Source organism: Castor canadensis, chromosome 15 (assembly GCF_047511655.1).
Source record: "Castor canadensis chromosome 15, mCasCan1.hap1v2, whole genome shotgun sequence".
NCBI classification, from domain to species: Eukaryota; Metazoa; Chordata; class Mammalia; order Rodentia; family Castoridae; genus Castor; species Castor canadensis.
In genome coordinates this window covers 6,056,137-6,075,023 of record NC_133400.1, presented here as the reverse complement: position 1 = coordinate 6,075,023, position 18,887 = coordinate 6,056,137, and the positions used below count along the sequence as shown (strand labels likewise).

General features: G+C 42.8%; 1 protein-coding gene across 4 annotated transcripts in view; it reads left to right on the top strand.

The window, feature by feature from the left end:
- Hsd17b2 (hydroxysteroid 17-beta dehydrogenase 2) overlaps positions 1-18,887 on the top strand; it is a 103,917-nt gene that overhangs the window by 44,604 nt on the left and 40,426 nt on the right. For all 4 annotated transcript variants that reach the window (XM_074055582.1, XM_074055581.1, XM_074055584.1 and 1 more), the window contains one exon: positions 7,226-7,438. In XM_074055582.1, the coding sequence (XP_073911683.1) occupies positions 7,226-7,438 (213 nt within the window). The remainder of the gene's footprint in view (positions 1-7,225; positions 7,439-18,887) is intronic.

Genomic DNA, 18,887 nt, shown 5'->3' with positions numbered 1-18,887 from the left:
ATCTTTTGAGAATGACTGAACTGAAAACCATTTGTGTTCCAGAAGCTACAAGTAGCCAATGAAAGGGTAGCATGGGTTTTAAAAAATTACTAGTAAAAAAAATCACCAAGATAGCAATTGCTGTGAGCTAAGCCCCATTCTAATTAACATATCAAATAATTTAGTCCTCTAACAATTGTCCAAGTCAGGTCCATGTTATAGATGAAGACACAAAAACACAGAGCGGTTAAGAGGCTGGCTAAGGCAACACAGCTGGGAAAGTGGCAGAACTGGGATTTTGTTTGACTCAAGTATCCTATCTCTAGAATCCAGGCTGTCATCAGGTCCCTCATGCTAGGCAGGTGCTCTACCTTTGAGCTATTTCCCTAGCCCTCAGGCCACATTTTAATAGGAAAATTTTATCTAGTAAAGGAACATTGTGGCTCTGAAGACTAGGTAGAGATATGTAAAACTGAATTTTACAGTATTAATTTAAAAATTAGTTGTCAAAGCTGGATGTGGAGGTCCAAGCTAAGGAGGAGATACAGGTAGAGAATCACTACTCAAGACTGATCCAGGCAAAAAGCATGAGACCCTATCTGGAAAGTAATTTTAAAAGGTCCAGGGGTATAGCTTAAGTGATAGAGCACTTGCCTGACAAGCATGAGGACCTGAGTTCAAACCCCCGTACTGCAAAAAAATAAAAATTGTCAAATGATGAGTGCTGTAACTCTGGTAAGAATCCTGTTTCTGCTGCTCAGTGAGGTTAAGGAAAGTGTCTTCCAGCACTGGTCTTGTTGACCATGAGGCTTTATTACTTGCATGGTGTTGTCATGATGACAAACCATTCACAGGTTTCCAAATTCTGCTCCCTTCTTCCTTTTCTCTGGAAGTAGCTCCTAGGGGCCTTTGCCATATGTCTAAGAGCGCATGCATCCTGTCACCTGGCCACAGTATGTAGAGGGTGAGTACATTTCATTCAAGAGACCTGGTCCAACTGAGTGTGGTGACTCAAGCCTGTAATCTTGGCAGGCAGAGATCGGGAGGATCGAGGGTTGAGACCAGTCTGGGAGAAAAAGGTTATTGAGGTCCCATCTCAACCGATAAAAATTCAGGTATGGTGGCCTGCAATTGTCATCCCAGTTACAAAGAAAGCACAGGTAGGAGGACTGTGGTTCAGGCTGACCCATGCAAAAATGTGAGACCCCCATCTCACAACCAACCAAAGTGAAAAGGGCTGGGGATATGACTCAAGTGGTAGAGCACCAGCCTAGCAAGTGTGAGGCCCCAAGTTCAAACCCCAGTATTAGAGAGAGAGAGAGAGAGAGAGAGAGAGAGAGAGAGAGAGAGAGAGAGAGACAAGAGAGATACAACCTGCTTTTTAAAGACTTAGCCCAACAAACCATGGAGTTTCCACTCAGCAGCTAAATAATTTAACTTAGGAAATTATTTAAAAGTTCCCATGTGCCAGTAGCATTTTGGAAGTGTACAATTCTTAACTCTTAAAATTCATGCTAGTATGAAACAGAACTAAGAAACCTCTTGCAGTTGCTTTAGGTGGGGTGGGGAGGGAGTTGATGGGGAGAGACGATGGGGGCAAGGTAACTATGCTCAATATAAGTCTAATCGGAATTGTCACTATGAATCCTCCCCATGATGAATATACCCCAATAAAAATCTATTAAAAAATTCATGACAGTTCACATTCCATCTTGCACACCAATTGGGACTATATTGATATTTTTACAATTAAGTGCTATTTCACAGGTGGAATTCTAGTCCTCAGTGCTTGCTCCAAGTTGATGGGCTTCTGGGTCACTAGAGAGAGAAAGGTGCCAAAGGGCATTACCAACCTCTGCCCTCTGTTGGGACAGGCATCCAATTTCACAAGCAGATGTTATTTATTTATTTATTGGCAGAACTGAGGTTTGAGCTCCAGCGCTTCATGTTTGCAAGGCAGGTGCTCTACTGCTTGAGCCACACCCCCAGTCCATTTTGCTCTGGTTCTTTTGGAGACGGAGTTTTGCAAACTATTTGCTCAGGCTGGCCTTCCATCTCAATCCTCCTGATCTCTGTCTCCCACGTAGCTAGGATTACAGTTGTGAGCAACCAGTAGCTGGTTATATGTTGACTTTTTGAGCACTCACTAGGACTCTGGCACCCTCAACACAGATGACAAAAGACTTCTCCCTGTTCTTAAAGCACTCACATTCATGCATTCAGTATGATTATATATGTCTACTGCATGCTCAGTCCTGTGCTCTGAAGGATTTGAGTGTTTTGTACCCAGATATCTATATTGTAAGCCCTGACTGGGTGCAAATTGTCTATGCCATGTCCTAGCTCAGAGACCGAAACTTCTGTGCCTTAGTTTCCTCTTCAATAACCTGGTTATGTATAGGATTGCCTGCATGCCACTGCCGGGGGGCTGGGAGGATCCCAAGAATTGTTTGCAATAGCCACTGTTGGATAACTCTTCTTTTTGGGGGGTACTGGGGTTTGAATTTAGGAACTTGCGCTTCCTAGACAAGCCCTCTACCATGCCTCCAGTCCTGTTGGGTAACTTTTGTGAAATGCTCCCATCTTCTCACACAGCTCCAGCCTTATCTCTGTATTTCCAGAATACACAGAGGTTATCTTATCTTCACTGGGAGTGACTCCTCAACCACATACTTTCCCAAGGTCCCTGACGCCTGCACAGCCTCCTGGGGCCAGCACAGCCTGGTCTCCACCATCACAAATCAGAAATGACATCAGTGTCACAGATATTTACAGCGTGCTGGTTCTCATGTGGCAGAACACTGTGTTGATGACCTCTCAGGTCACTCTAGGATAGGGGGTGTGATTAGAACCCCCTACACAGGAGGAAGCAGAGGCTCCAGATGGTTCTGTGTACTTTTCCCAAGGCTCAAAAGTGGAAGAGGCAATCAAGCAGCCTGAATTCTTAACCAAGATACCCAGCAGCCTGGCATCAGGGCAAACTCTCTATCAGTCAGCATGGTGTATGCAAAGGCCTGGAAGCCAGATAACACAGTGTAATTTTTGCAAAAGACCTTTGCAGTCAGCAATGCAATCCATACTGTTAAGCATGTCACAAATATTGACTTATTCCATTCCATCATTGGGCCCATTCTACAGGTCTGAAAGCTTCGGCAGAGGGTAGGAAAGCCCAGGCAGGAACACAGAGTCAGGCTCGTACCCCGGCCTCTAGGCTCTGCTGCCTTATAGCTGAGCAAAAGCCACAGAGTCTCTTGTAAACTTTGGCCTTATTAATTTATTGCTAAATCCAAACAACTCTTGTAGTAAAGAGGGACTTTATTCCAAAGGATTATTGCAGGAAGTTGGGGAGTGCTCTGACAGAATCTCAAGGATTAAGCAAAAGAGATTTCGCTTTTATAGGGAGGAGTTAACAAGAAAGAATGGGAGATGGGGTTGACCAGGAGTGAGGATTAGAATGATGGCACTTGAGGCCAGGCTCCCCTCAGGAGAGGCTATAAAGAAGGGTGGCTGCCCTGCTGGCTCAGACTGAGGGTGGACCACCACCTGGGGGAAGGAGAGAATCCTTAGCAAGGTTAGGTCACCAAATACCTTGTGGCAATTGATTAATGAGACAAACAGTTGAGCTAATCATTTATGAGGCAAACAAAGAAGGGATTTGGAGCCTCTGAGTCTGACCTTATTACAGGTGAGCAAGGTGTTTCTGTGAGTCGCATCTAAATCCTACGAGGACAGGAATTCTTTGCAGAGAGCCATGTCTCAGAACACCAAGGTTGGGAGGATTCCCAGGATCACAGGGCTCAGGTAGCATTCATTATGGTCTTCACCCAGTTTGCCAACTCTGTGCCAGCTCGCCTGGGACCTTTCCTAAGACAGGCGGACCTGAGACTCACAAAGCACGGCCAAGGCACTGCCCTCCGGGGTAAAGGGGATGGAAGTACGAGACATGCATAGTTGGAAGACAGCACTATGAAACCCACACCACGCCCTGAAAAAAGGAGGATGGAAATACAATGGAGGGGCTGAACTGGTTGCACGCATATAGGGAATGACCACGAGTCCCCTCATGTTATTTATGTATGCTAATTCAAAATATAAAATGTCTGTGAAGTTATTCTGTAATCAGAGAAAATGGGGTCACAATCAAAGTGTCTTGAAAGGATGTGCCCTTTGCCCCAGCAGATCCCCATAGCAGAAACCAGTAAAGCCAGCACAGGATGCCCCGTGCAGGATAAGATAAACAGGATGGGGGCAGGTGGAATGTGAGGAATGTGAGCAGATTGTGAAAGACGACTAGAAGTACGTACAAGATGTGCCCTGCCTGCTTGCTAAATGTAACCGTGTGCGCGAATACTGACCCTTGAATCTATAGGCTAAGAAGTAATGTACTCTTAAATGGATAGGCTGGAAATGTATGTGGTGGTACAAACTCATTGGCTATGCACTGTGCGGGCTTTTGCTGTAACGGCCGGTAGGGGCCTATATAAGATCTTCCCTAAAGAGGCTCGGGGTCTTGTCTGCCCAATCAGACCTGTGTGTCTGTGTGGGAGCTTGACCCTGGCTTGCCAGCTCAATAAACTCTGCTTTGTTGATTGCATTCACGCGTGACTCTCTGTCTCTCGGAGTAATAGGATTCTCCGACCCTAACAGTCTCTCTTCCTGGCTCTTATCCCTCTACCTGCCACACTGGCTTCCTCTGCTTAGCCTCATGCTTTAAGGTCATCCTTGTTAGTGTGTCTCTTTCCTCCATTCCTTTTTACTTACCAACACTGTTCCGTTGTATGGATAGGGCACACTTTGTTCATCCAGACCTTAGTGGATGGGCACTCGTTACTTTCCTTTTCTGGCTATTGTGAACAAGGCAGCTGTAAGCATTCATGTACAACTTATGCTTTCATTTCTTTTGGGTGTATATCTGGGACCAGAGTTGCTAGGTTTTCTGGTAACACTGAAGAACTGTCACACTGCTTTCCAAAGCAGCAATAACTAGCTTTGGTGTCTATAACAAGGGCAAAGTTGGGGTTTGGGAAGGTGCTGAAAGTAATTTGAGAAACGAGGGAGTTATGATGAGGCTTGGGGTGACTCAGGGTGTGCACGTGAGGACACTGCTTGAGGTTCACCAGCAACTGATGCTGCCATGAGCCACGCCGGCTCCTCTGTGCCTCTGTGCACATCCCCGCACCACTGGATGTGAGACTGCTCTTATTTGAGCCTTGGCTGCTTGGCAGAAGAACACAGCTTTTGTGTCCATGTGTGGTGGAGGCAACCACCCTCTTTCCCAAGAGCTTGGGGGTTTCACGTCCTCCTGACTGTCTTAGTCCACTTGTGCCGCTGTAACAGAATACCACAGACGGGTAATTTACAAAGAACAAGAATCTAGTTTTTCACAGTCTCAGAGACTGGAAAGTCCAAGGTCATTGCTCTAGCATCAGGGGTCTAGTAGGTCCTTCCTGCTGCTTCCTCACATGGCAGAAGGTAAAAAGGGACGAATTCTCTCCATTGAGTCCTTTTGTAAGAGCACTTAATCTCCTTCAGAGAGGTGGAGTCTTTATGACTTAAAGACCCCACTTTTAAACACCCCACCTCTTAACGCCATCACACTGGCAGTACCTGAATTTTAGGGACACATTCAAGTCATATTTGTGCCAGACTATAATGAAGATTGCCTGGCCTCTTGCAGTCTTCTCGTTTCTGGGAGGGTGGAGCTGATTCTGGATACAATAACTGTAGGTCAAGGGGTGGAGGACACTTGCGATCCCTGTGGGGCAGAGGTGGCTCTTGTACCATGGACACACACTCAAAGCACTGAACACATCCAAGTGTCTGGGGCAAAAGTGAGAAGGCCTGGCAAGGGCAGACTTCGCATTTCTCACCGGGATGTGGAGAGCAGGTGATGGAATCCAGGTTTAGGTACAGGTGGCAGTTTGTGTGCCTTCCAGGTCACCAGGTCCAAGGGCTAGAGGAGCCTTTCTCATGTGCCTCAGCTCTCAGAGAGCAGCTGATGCCCTGGCTGAGGCTTTGTGCTGCATGGAGGTGGGCCACACCTGCATCTCTGTACCACAGAATGATTCTCTCCATGCAGAGGGAACATGCTACCAGCCTTGCATCACACACGCCTTTGAGGGGCACCAGGACCTTTAAAATCCACAGCCTAAACTTATCTAGTGATGCCAGTAGTATGACAGAAGCATAAGGTGTGACACAGCACCAAGCAAGAGGGACCCTCCACGAAACACGTGGCCTCACCCTTGGAGTGGTTGCAGTCCTGATTTTCACTGTAACCTGGTTCTGAGTTCTTTTCAGGCTAACTCACATCTGTCTCTGTAGGCCACAGGTATGGGGAGGCAATCTTGAGGGAATGACTGACTATGACCCCAGACTGAGGATGAGAGAGATTCTTCTGGGTTTCCAGGAAAGGCTACATGGCACATCCTACAGTAAAATGATTCCCGGGGTTACAGCTGAGATGCAAGCCAACTGTTACACGTTTATCGCAGTATGGATCAGGTTGTGATTTTATGGCCATATTTTTGGGACAGCAACATCTTGCATCTACAGTTTGAAAACATGTTGTCCAGGGTCTGCAATATCCTCCCCACTAGGCTGAATAAGCTCTTGTTTTCAATTCTGAGTTCAGACGCATATTTTACATATCCATTACCCACTGTCATCATACAGCAATGTGCTTAAGGTTTTCTGTGCTGTTTCTTTTGGGCAGTGTTTGCAGATGCCCGGCAGGCTGGCCTCTCATACATCTTTTCCTACACTTGCAGGGCTGGCTGGTCTCTGTCCTAGTCAGCATATTCTTTAGAAAAAGAAATTGCACAAGAAAAGCAAGTACTTTCTTGTAGCAAAGATGTGGAAAACATTACATGTTGTTGGGTTTCCTTCCACGTTTTCTGGCAGCTGGCCACTCCTGGACCACTTACCCTCCCAGACTTCCTCCTTCCACATATGTCCACTCACTCCTCCCCTCCCCCAATTCTATCCCACCTTCCTTTATTTACATGTGGAAGTTAGCTACCTTGGCTTCTCTGTCCATTTGCCCACTTGGTAGACAAGGAAACTTCCGTTGTTGGAAGCAGGGACAATCATAAACAACATATAATGTTTTTCTTTTTTAACAAAATTGTACTAGGGGTACATTGTTACATTTACCAAAGTTCTTACAATAAGATGTTTTCCTTATTAGGTAATTTCACCTGCCACCTTGCTTGAGCTCACTCTGTATTGCCTTGGCCCTCTGCAGGTACCGATACAGGGATCGGCCATGCTTTAGCCAAGCATTTGGACAAACTGGGCTTCACGGTCTTTGCTGGAGTTCTGGATGAAAGAGGCTCAGGTGCAGAGGAGTTGCGCAAAACCTGCTCTAACTTCCTCTCAGTGCTCCAGATGGATGTCACCAAGCCGGAGCAGATAAAAGATGCTCACCACAAGGTCATAGAAAAGATGCAGGACAAAGGTACTGTCTTGTTACCTGCCCTTGATTGCCCTTTGCCCTCCTGCTGAACTCTGGTTCCAGCCTGATGACCATGCTCTCTACCATGCACCAGAGGACACCTGTACCGAGCCCATGCCACATGCCAGAGCCCTTATAGACACAAAGATGTTAGGAATGACTTGGACACAGTCCTGTCCTCATGGAACTTACAGAATTCCCCAGTCCCATTCTCTTCAATGCTTTCTCAGCCTTTCTCCTATTAATTACTCCCCCATCTTCCCCTTATCACTTCCCTGTAGTGATACTGTTTTGGCAGTACTGGTCTTTGAACTCAGGGCTTTGTGCTTGCTAGGCAGGTACTTGTTTACTTGAGCCACACATCTTTCCCCCAGCAATATTAATGTGCATTAGACTTCCCCAGCTTAGAAAAATAGCTTCCTAATCAGGGGCCTCCTTTACCCACCCTTCTTTTCTCCTTCCTCTGTGGCCAAGCTCTCTGGGATTCTGTCTTTACTTCTTCAGATCCAAATGGATGTTGGGATATCTCCCAAAAACTCAAGACCTCCCCTTCTCTGTAGCACTTCAACATGTCGACTGTGCTCTTCTCCTCAGTTTTGGGATCATTAATCTCTTTTTCTTCTGAACATTCCTCAATAAGCCTCTTCCTCCATCTCCCAAATCACCAAATATGAATGTTTCCCAGGCTCCACCACCAAGTCTCTCATTTCCCAGACTGTTCCAGGCTATGTAGGGTGTTCTCAATCCAGTGGACATTGGAGTTACCAGCAAGAGTTTGAAAATACCCAGGCTTGGTTCCAGGATGGGATATATTACTTGTGAGACCCAATGCAAACTGAAAGTGTGGGGCCTCTTGTTTAAGAAAGGATTAAGAAATTTATGGTGGTGACAGGAGAGAATTAACCATGCCTGAGCTCCTTCCCAACCTCTGGCCCCATGACGGCATAGATCCCAAATGCCTTAGGTGGTGCCTACACCCCAAAGTCCGGTTCAGTCAGTATCCTTGGAGAGATCTCAGGCACCAGTAGTTTTTTAAACTCCCAAAGTAATGTGAGTGTTTGTGCAGGGTTGAGAAACTGATTCAATTCAGGAATTTCCAAAGCTAACATTGCCCACCCAGCTCTTCTTGACCTCTGGACTTATACATATAACACTGTCAACCAGACATTTCCACTCATAGCCCAGAGGTTCAAAAGCCCAGAGGTCAAAAACTGACCTCACTATCTTTTTCTTCTGATGCCAGTCTGCAAATCAGTTTGTTTTCCTGTGTTCCATGGCTCAGAGGCTGGTACTGTCACCTAACCAATCATTTGAGCCAACCAGTTGGGGGTCACTGAGACTCCTAGCTAACCCCTTGATCCCTGTATCCTATGGGCCTTGAGTTCCATTAGTTCTACTCCTACATACTTATCATCCCTCCCCTTCCCACCATCTCCTAGTGTTGCAGGAGTCTCAAGCTGAGATAAGGGACACTGAGGCAGTTTAGCAGGAAGCAACATTTTATTGTGCTGACACAGACCCAGCAGGCTCGTGTCCAAAGGCTGAGCCCCGAGAACAAAGAGGTCTCATTTTATACACCCTTGCAAGCAGGTTACAGAAGCAAAAAGCAAAGCTCAACCCACATATGGCTGCATGTGACTTTATTGGCTATTTTATTTCCCTAGTGCTATGTGACCTTCATGTTTCAATTCTTTAAGTTTTATCTCTCTGCTTTGCCATCCCTTTCCCCTGTCTCATCAGAACACAGCCATCTGTTTCTTTTCTGGCCCACCTCCCTGCTACATCATTCCCCTCTTTGATGCTCGGACCTGACTAGGGGCAAAGAGCATCATCTTGATTTAGAGGTTTATATTTTGATAGCATCATTACATGTGTGGCTATTTTGTCAGCAAATTGAGAGCTCTTACAGTTTCATTAGTTATAATTTTAACAACAGCCTGCAGCCTGATGATGTGGTTGAGCATATATATATATAGGGATGCGACAGCCCCAGGATCCATCTTCTGCCCAGGTGGCAGGACCGTAGTACTGATGATTCACTCAGGAGGCCATTCGGCATCTTTCCAATTGCCAATTTGTAAGGCAACCTGTTTTGTCTATTTAATCTTTCTTTATATGTGGGGACTTCCAGTTTTTTTTTTTACCTTGTCTGAGGGGAAGCAGGAAAAAGGATGATCTGATTGAGCCTAGCAATAAGACCAAAACCGGTTACTAGATAGCACTGTATAAGTTTGCTTCCCATAGATCCAATGTAGCCCCCTGAGTACTTGCCAATCTATGTTTGCGGTAAGATTGTCCCAAGCTTTCCTGAAAGTAGAGAAGCTGGCCAGTGGGTGGGGTTCTGTGTAGTTAGGAGATCCCCATCATTGGGTCTCCTGGGCAGTGTAATTCCTGATGATGGAAGTCTTTAGGAGCCAGATGCCTTTCCTGTGCTTTGGGAAAGCAGTCTCATTAAAAGGATCTCATGGGTCCAGTTCCCTTGCTTCCCAAGGCCAATGGTCTCCCATGTTGGTTCCCCCACAAACATAGCATGAAGTGACATTCAGTGTCTGGGCTATAGACTCAGCCAGTGAGAGGAACAAGTTTTTTTTAGCTTTTGCAGAGATGGAAAATGTACTCCTTATTTCCTCGTAAAAGGAGTGGAAAACTTGGTATGAGGAAATTTTATGGGTAACAGTTACTACTTTGAGGTGCATCAGAGTCCCAGGGTCAAGCCCCTTTTTATCTATCCTTATACCAATTACATGTCCCCATGTCCAATCAGATGGCTTAAGTACAGTGAAATTTACAGGATTACAGGTACCAGGAGGGCAGTTTGGGGCAGCTGTCCCCTTGTGAAGGAGGGCTGCGTGTTTTGTCCTTTCCCATGTAGCCCATGAAACACAGCTCCAATACTGGCAATTACAAGAACCTACGTCATCACGTGGCCAAGAGTTGTCTCTCCTGCACATACACTTTTCACTGGATGTACAGGCTGTCTTCCAAGTTAGGACCCCACAGCCACAGCCTGTACCTCCACATCCACCTTGGTCTATGGCCGCACATGCCTCAAAGAGCATTGACATCAGTTTATCAGGGTTAAACACCTGGGTGCAGCTGACAAGGTTCCCAGGGTTGCAGATGCTCTGGATCGCTAACCATTGCACCCAGGGGTGGTGAGTGGGGTTGAAGCAGATATGCTGATTACCATGGGAGCATGCTAGATAGGTGGTATGGTTGCAAGTGCATGACCTGATGACAGACTTGCACAGGAACAGTAAGTATGGAAAAGCAGAGTCCTAGTGACAACACTTTCTGCCTGAGTAGTATGCATACATGGTCACAGGAGGAGGGCTCTGGGACCATGAAGGGAGACCATATCAGTAACAATAAACTAATTATGCATCCTGCCCAAGAGAGATAGAAGAGACCTAACAAATCCAATCAGTGGGGGTGGTTTCTGCCAAACCTATGGTGAAGACTAAGGTGAGAACTACAGCAACAGATGCAGACAAAGAATGACAATGCATTACAGTGAAATAACTGGTGTGGGAAACAGTCTGTTTGTCCTGTTGGAGAGTTGACTCCTCAAGCTTCAGCCATGCATAGATTAGTCAGCTTTTGGAGGTGACTAGAGCAGGACTGTCGTCCTGCTGTTCTTGGTCCCCTGTTGTTTCCCGAGAAGTGGAGTCCTGCTGAGCAAGGGCACTCAGGTTCTGAAGGATGATCCTACACAGTGAAGCTGGATGCACTGCCACTCTAGAGAAGCTGGCTTGACTCAACTATGGTGGATCCAAGGAGCAATCTCTGCTACTTTAACTGTAGTGGGGATAGACAAGACAACAACAAAAGGGCACCTCTAATGGGGTTTTAATGGCTGGACACTTTATTTTTTTACCCAGACAGTATCTTTTTTTTTAACTGAGTAGAATTACTATGGCAACAATATATTATCAGTATGTATGTCCAAGAAAACATGTTGTTTTAAAAAAAAGTTGAAACCACCCTCTTTAAGTATCAAAGGACATGTTTAGAGCCAGTAAAAATAGTCATTTTGTCTCTATTTAAGTAGAAGACCCTGTCTAAAAATAGGAGTTTGTATCTGGCTTTAATGCCAGATAGCCATACATGTATAAGAACTGCTTCATCAATCCTCTTGGCCTTGGTTATTTTTGAGAGGTCTGGCATGAGAGACTCCATTTGAACTTTGATGGCATTCTCCCCTTGTCTCCAAACTGCTTGTCTCTGAGCATTCTCCTCTGAAGATCTGTCTCCCATCCAAGTACTAACCAGGCCTGACCCTGCTTAGCGTCTGAAACCAGATGAGATTGGGCACTTTTAGGGTGGTATGGCCGTACACCAAAGATCTTTCTTGATTGGTCATTTTCTTTCTTCATTGTGAGGATTTGTTCTTTCCTGGATTTTGTTTGTTTGTTTAGTTTTGGTCTCACATGGGAGGAAGAATAATGAGCAGATCAGGTGGGAGTCAGTGCCAACTAGACCCTTTTGGCCAAATTTAAGCAACAAAGAGGCTTAGAAGGAGTGGCCCTTAGGCAATGGGGTTTTAGACAAGGACAATATAAAATAAAATCCAACAAAAGCAGATGTCTACAAAGTTAACCTGGTTGACACATAAGCACTTATTAGAGTCATTTTTTATGGACTTGATTGTAAATGCCCCAGAAGGATCAGAACTGTAATGACAAAAACTTAAAAAAGCCATGGTTAAAATTTTAATGGAAAATTTAGCAATAAATTTTTATTATTTAATGTAATATCAGTACATTAACTTTTTGTTACTGTGTTTATCTAAATTTTGTACTTTAGAAGGCTTGATATACTTGAAAAACATAAATATATTTAGTGTAAGTAACCAGAAATAGCATCATAGCTATATAACCTCATAGAGGTTATATATACATTTTAGTTTAGTTGTTCTTGAAGTAAATCCTTAGATTTTCATCAGTTGTGGTGGTGGGGGGAAGAACAGCTTTAGTAAACCCAAATAGCCCAGTCATAGACATATAGGGTACCAACTGTATTAGAATCACCCAAGATAACAGTTGTTTAACCATGAGGTTATCTAGAAAGTTTTATATACACTGTTAGAAAATAAGGGGCATGGAAGAGGCAGAGAGATGGCTCAAACACCAGTATAGGGTTTATTGTTTATGCAGGAGTCCTGTGGAGGGAGACCCCAACAAGAGAGCTAGAGCCCATTGCCATACACAGGCTTGGGCTAGATATAAGGAGCTAGTGGAAAAGTACCAGGAAGATACTAAGGGTTACTGTTGATGGGAAATCAAGAAAGATAGGTTGTACTTAGGTCACTGTCTGCCCAACTGTCCTTGGCATCTGTCTAGGGAGATAAAGGTTAACAGTTGTCTCTTTGTCAGTCTTTGGGGTTGAGTGTGGAGTTTCTAGTAAGCCATCTGCAAGGGAGGAAGAGAGTCCAGTCCTAACATGGCTGCCCTCATTGTTAATACCAACATAGACCAACCCTTAAAAGAACATGACTCAGTTACCTTAGTAGTTAAAACCCCAAAAAAATCACCAGAGAACACAGGTAAATATTTATGGGGACTAAGTGTGGAGTTAGGAAACCTAATGGCCAAGAATCATGGCTCAGATGTTGATAAGGGATCACATCCCAGATTGTTGACACTAACAGATGGCTCATGACATACGCAGGATCCCACCAACTGGTAGTCAATGGAGGCCCCCTAAAATAACAGGCCCAATCTGGACAACCCAGGCCAAAAATTCCCTCTGCCTGACATATGGAAGGAGTAGGACTAACATCTCCACTCTGTTTACTTCAATAAAAACTGGAGATCTTGACTTTCAGTGTAGTGCTACTTATTGAGTTTTTACTGTTTATCTTATCTGGAGGGTACACTTTGGGTTTTTTATTTTTTACTTTGCTTTACATAAGTAAATCTGTCTTGGCAGATTCCAAGATGGCGACTGGAGGGAGGAAGCAGAAAGCATGCTTCCTAGCGTAAAAAGCTGGTGATACACCTTACAGGAAAAACCACCAAGAAGAGGTAAAACTTTGACTCTTCCATACCCCTAGCCCACACATAGCATCCCCACTCCATGTTAAACAGAGAAACCAGGAGGGTTCCCACACTGCCAGATGTCAGCTCCCAGACCGCTTAGGAAAATGCAGACAACAAGGTGAGCTAAGCGACACATGGTACTCCCACAGACAACCCTGGGCCAGATGAGCATAGGCCCCTGGACAGACCAACCCCCACCCAGGGAAAAAAAGGAAAAAAAAACCTGAATAAACAACAGCAACAGCAACAACAACAAAGACACGTAGCAAATAGGGCGGGACGCCCTGAGTGCCGAAGAGTGGGGGAGGGGAATCCCTCACTGAACTGTAAATAAACAAGCTGGCTGGAGAAGGCAGGAGCAGCACCGCCCAGCAACCAGGAGTGGGAAAGTTTGTAAAAGCAGCGGTGGGAGGAAAACTCCACAGGAGAGGGGGGAAGACCCACTTCCCACGTGAACTGTAAATAAACACACAGGCCTGAGAAAGCTGGTGCAGTGTCACCTCCCCCAGTGAGCTTGGAAAGGGGAAAGCTTGTAGCAGTGGCAGTGGTGCCCAGGAAAACTCTAAGTAACAAAGCCTGAGGGGCCAGGTGAGTGTTAAGCTCACTTCTGAGATCTGCAATCAATAAAGCCTGCAGGTGAGCCTGCAGCCTCAAACAGACATTCACAAAGCTGTCTTCAGACTCTTTTTTTTTCTCTCTTCCTTTGATGAGACAATTACCGAACTTCACCTACATGCTGAAAAACTTACTGAAACTGTACTGCATTTGAACTTGGGACACTTTGTAATGTTTTGATTTTTTTGTTTTTTTTCCCCTTTGATGAGACAATGACAGGACTACTTCTGAGACACCATCTCCAGGATTGGAGGCTGAGGGACTAACACCAAAATTATTAAGACTGAAACTTTATTGCATTTGAACTTGGAAAATTTTTTTTCAATCCACTCTCTGTCTCTCTAATACCTGTTTAGCTTACTGTTGATTAGTACACTATCTCTCCCTGTTTATATCATTGAAACTTTTTTGGTTTTTTTACTTTATTTGTTTTTCCCTTTTTCTTTAGCTTCTTTGCTTTCCGTCTCCTCTCACCCTTCCATTCTAAATATCACGATTGTTATTATTACAAGATAGAAAATACTTAATTGCACACAGTACAGAGACAATAACAATACCAAGGACAATGATGGGAAGACAGAAAAAGCAGGGAAACCAGTTTCCCCACAGCAAAAAATTAGTACAGGAACCAGAGGGAAATGAAGAAAACAGATACTCAGATCCAGACTCCAACAAAATGAAGATAAACTATGCCAAAGAACCCAATGAAGCCCACAAGACGAATCTGAAAGAAGAAATCATACAAGTAATCAATGAGAATTTTATAGAGATGATACTGGATATGGTCAACCAAAATGTACAGGAGACACTCAAGAAATATCAAGACAACAAAAATAGAGAATTTGAAAAAGCACAAGAAGAAATAAAAGAAACCATAGAAGCACTGTATAAACACCAAAGTGAAACAAAGAACACGATTAATAACGAGATAAATGAACTCAGGACAAAAATAGAAAACATAAAAGAGGAAACTACCCAGGATATGGAAAAACCTCAGCAAAAAGAATGAAACAGAAATGCAAAACAAAATGGAAGGCCAATCCAGCAAATAGAACAAACAGAAGACAGAATCTCAGAACTTGAAGATGAAATGGTAATTAAAGGAAAAACCAAAGAACTATTAGTTAAACAACTCAAGACCTGTGAAAAGAAAATGCAAGAACTCACTGACTCCATCAAAAGACCAAACCTGAGAAACATGGGCATTGAAAAAGGAGAAGAGGTGCAAACAAAGGGAATGAATAATATATTCAACAAAATAATAACAGAAAATTCCCCAAATCTAGAGAAATCTATTCCCATACAGATGCAAGAGGCCTCCAGAACACCAAACAGACCAGACCAAAATAGAACTATCCCACGACATATCATCATTAAAACAACAAGTTCAGAAACTAAGGAAAGAATATTGAAGGCTGTAAGAGAGAAAAAACAAATAACATACAAAGGTAAGCCCATCAAAATCACAGCAGATTTCTCAACAGAAACATTAAAAGAAGAAGAGCTTGGGGAGAGATCTTCCGGGCACTGAATGAAAATAACTTCAACCCTAGGATACTCTACCCAGTGAAACTATCATTCAAAATGGAGCAAAACTAAAACTAAACTAAAACAAAGCCACCACTACAAAAGATTCTGCAAGGGATTCTGCACACAGAAAGTGAAACCCAACATAACCATGAAAGGGCAGGCAGCACCAAACCACAGGAAAAGAAAAAGCAAGAAAGTAGAGAGTAACCTCAACTTAGGTACACACAATCAAACCTTCAAACAACTAAGACAACTAAATGACAGGAATCACCACATACCTATCAGTACTAACGCTTAATGTTAACAGACTTAATTCACCCATCAAAAGGCACCATTTGATGAACTGGATTAAAAAGGAAGATCCAACAATTTGTTGCCTACAGGAGACACATATCACTGATAGAAATAAGCATTGGCTTAGGAAGAAAGGCTGGAAGAAGACTTACCAAGCCAATGGTCCCTGAAAACAGGCAGAATTAGCAATACTTATATCTGACAAAGTAGACTTCAAACCTACATTGATCAAATGAGATAAAGAAGGACATTCTAAACTAATAAAAGGGGAAACAGACCAAAAGGAAATAGCAATGATCAACCTATATGTACCCAATGTCAATGCACCCAATTTCATCAAACATAACATGAAGGACCTAAAAGCATATATTAACTCCAACACAGTGGTTGTGGGAGACTTTAACACCCCATTATCACCAATAGGTAGGTCATCCAAACAAAAAACTCAAGAAAGAAATTCAAGATCTAAAACATACAACAGATCAAATGGACCTACTTGATGTCTACAGAACATTTCATCCAACCTCTACACAATATACATTCTTCTCAGCAGCCCATGGAACCTTCTCCAAAATAGATCATATCCTAGGGCACAAAGCAAGCCTCAGCAAATATAAGAAAATAGAAATTACATCATGCATTCTATCTGATCACAATACAATAAAACTAGAACTCAACAACAAAAATAAAGACAACATGCAAACAGCTGGAAACTGAATAATTCATTGCTTAATGAACAATGGGTCATTGATGAAATAAAAGAGGAAATTAAAAAGTTCCTGGAAGTCAATGAAAATGAAAACACAACCTACCAGAACCCATGGGACACAGCAAAGGCAGTCCTGAGAGGAAAGTTTATAGCCATGAGTACATATATTAAAAAGACAGAAAGATCCCAAATCAATGACCTAATGATACATCTCAAACTCCTAGAAAAACAAGAACAAGCAAATCCCAAAACAAATAGAAGGAGAGAAATAATAAAAATAAGAGCTGAAATCAACAAAATAGAAACCAAAAAAACCATACAAAGAATGAAACAAAAAGTTGGTTCTTTGAAAAAATAAACAAGATCAACAGACCCCTGGCAAACCTGACTAAAATGAGGAGACAAAAAAACCCAAATTAGTAGAATCAGGAATGCAAAAGGGGAGATAACAACAAACACCATGGAAGTCCAGGAAATCATCAGAGACTACTTCAAGAACCTATATTCAAATAAATTTGAAAATCTTAAAGAAATGGACAGATTTCTAGATACTTATGATCATCCAAAACTGAACCAAGAAGATATTAATAAACTGAATAGATCTATAACACAAAATGAAATTGAAGCAGCAATCAAGAGTCTCCCCAAAAAGAAAAGTCCAGGACATGATGGATTCTCTGCTGAATTCTACCAGACTTTTAAAGAAGAACTGAAATCAACCCTCCTTAAACTGTTCAACAAAATAGAAATGGAAGAAAACCTGTCTAACACATTTTATGGAGCCAGTATTACACTTATCCCCAAACCAGGCAAAGACACCTCTAAAAAGGAGAACTACAGGCCAATCTCTTTAATGAATATTGATGCAAAAATCCTAAATAAAATAATGGCAAACAGAATTCAACAACACATCAAAAAAATTATTCACCACGACCAAGTAGGATTCATCCCAGGAATGCAGGGGTGGTTCAACATTTGAAAATCAATAAATGTAATAAACCACATTAACAGAAGCAAAGACAAAAACCACTTGATCATATCAATAGATGCAGAAAAAGGCTTTGATAAGATCCAACATCATTTCATGATAAAAGCTCTAAGAAAACTAGGAATAGAAGGAAAGTACCTCAACATTATAAAAGCTATATATGACAAACCTACAGCCAGCATTATACTTAACGGAGAAAAACTGAAACCATTCCCTCTAAAATCAGGAACTAGACAAGGATGCCCACTATCTCCACTCCTATTCAACATAGTACTGGAATTCCTAGCCAGAGCAACTAGGCAAGAAGAAGGAGTAAAAGGAATACAAATAGGTAAAGAAACTGTCAAAATATCCCTATTTGCAGATGACATGATCCTATACCTTAAAGACCCAAAAAACTCTACTCAGAAGCTTCTAGACATCATCAATAGCTATAGCAAGGTAGCAGGATATAAAATCAACATAGAAAAATCATTAGCATTTCTATACACTAATAATGAACAAACTGAAAAAGAATCTATGAAAACAATTCCATTTACAATAGCCTCAAAAAAAATCAAATACCTAGGTATAAACCTAACAAAAGATGTGAAAGACGTCTACAAGGAAAACTATACACTTCTGAAGAAAGAGATTGAGGAAGACTATAGAAAGTGGAGAGATCTCCCACGCTCATGGATTGGTAGAATCAACATAGCAAAAATGTCGATACTCCCCAAAGTAATCTACATGTTTAATGCAATGCCCATCAAAATTCCAATGACATTCATTAAAGAGATTGAAAAATCTACCGTGAAATTTATATGGAAATACAAGAGGCCACGAATAGCCAAGGCAATACTCAGTCAAAAGAACAATGCTGGAGGTATCACGACACCTGACTTCAAACTATATTACAAAGCAATAACAATAAAAACAGCATGGTACTGGCACAAAAACAGACATGAAGACCAGTGGAACAGAATAGAGGACCCTGATATGAAGCCAGGCAACTATAACCAACTTGTCTTTGACAAAGGAGCTAAAAATATATGATGGAGAAATAGCAGCCTCTTCAACAAAAACTGCTGGGAAAACTGGTTAGCAGTCTGCAAAAAAACTGAAACTAGATCCATATATATCACCCTATACCAAGATTAACTCAAAATGGATCAACGATCGTAATATCAGACCCCTAACTCTAAAGTTGGTTCAGGAAAGAGTAGGAAATACTCTGGAGTTAGTAGGTATAGGTAAGAACTTTCTCAATGGAACCCCAGCAGCTCAGCAACTAAG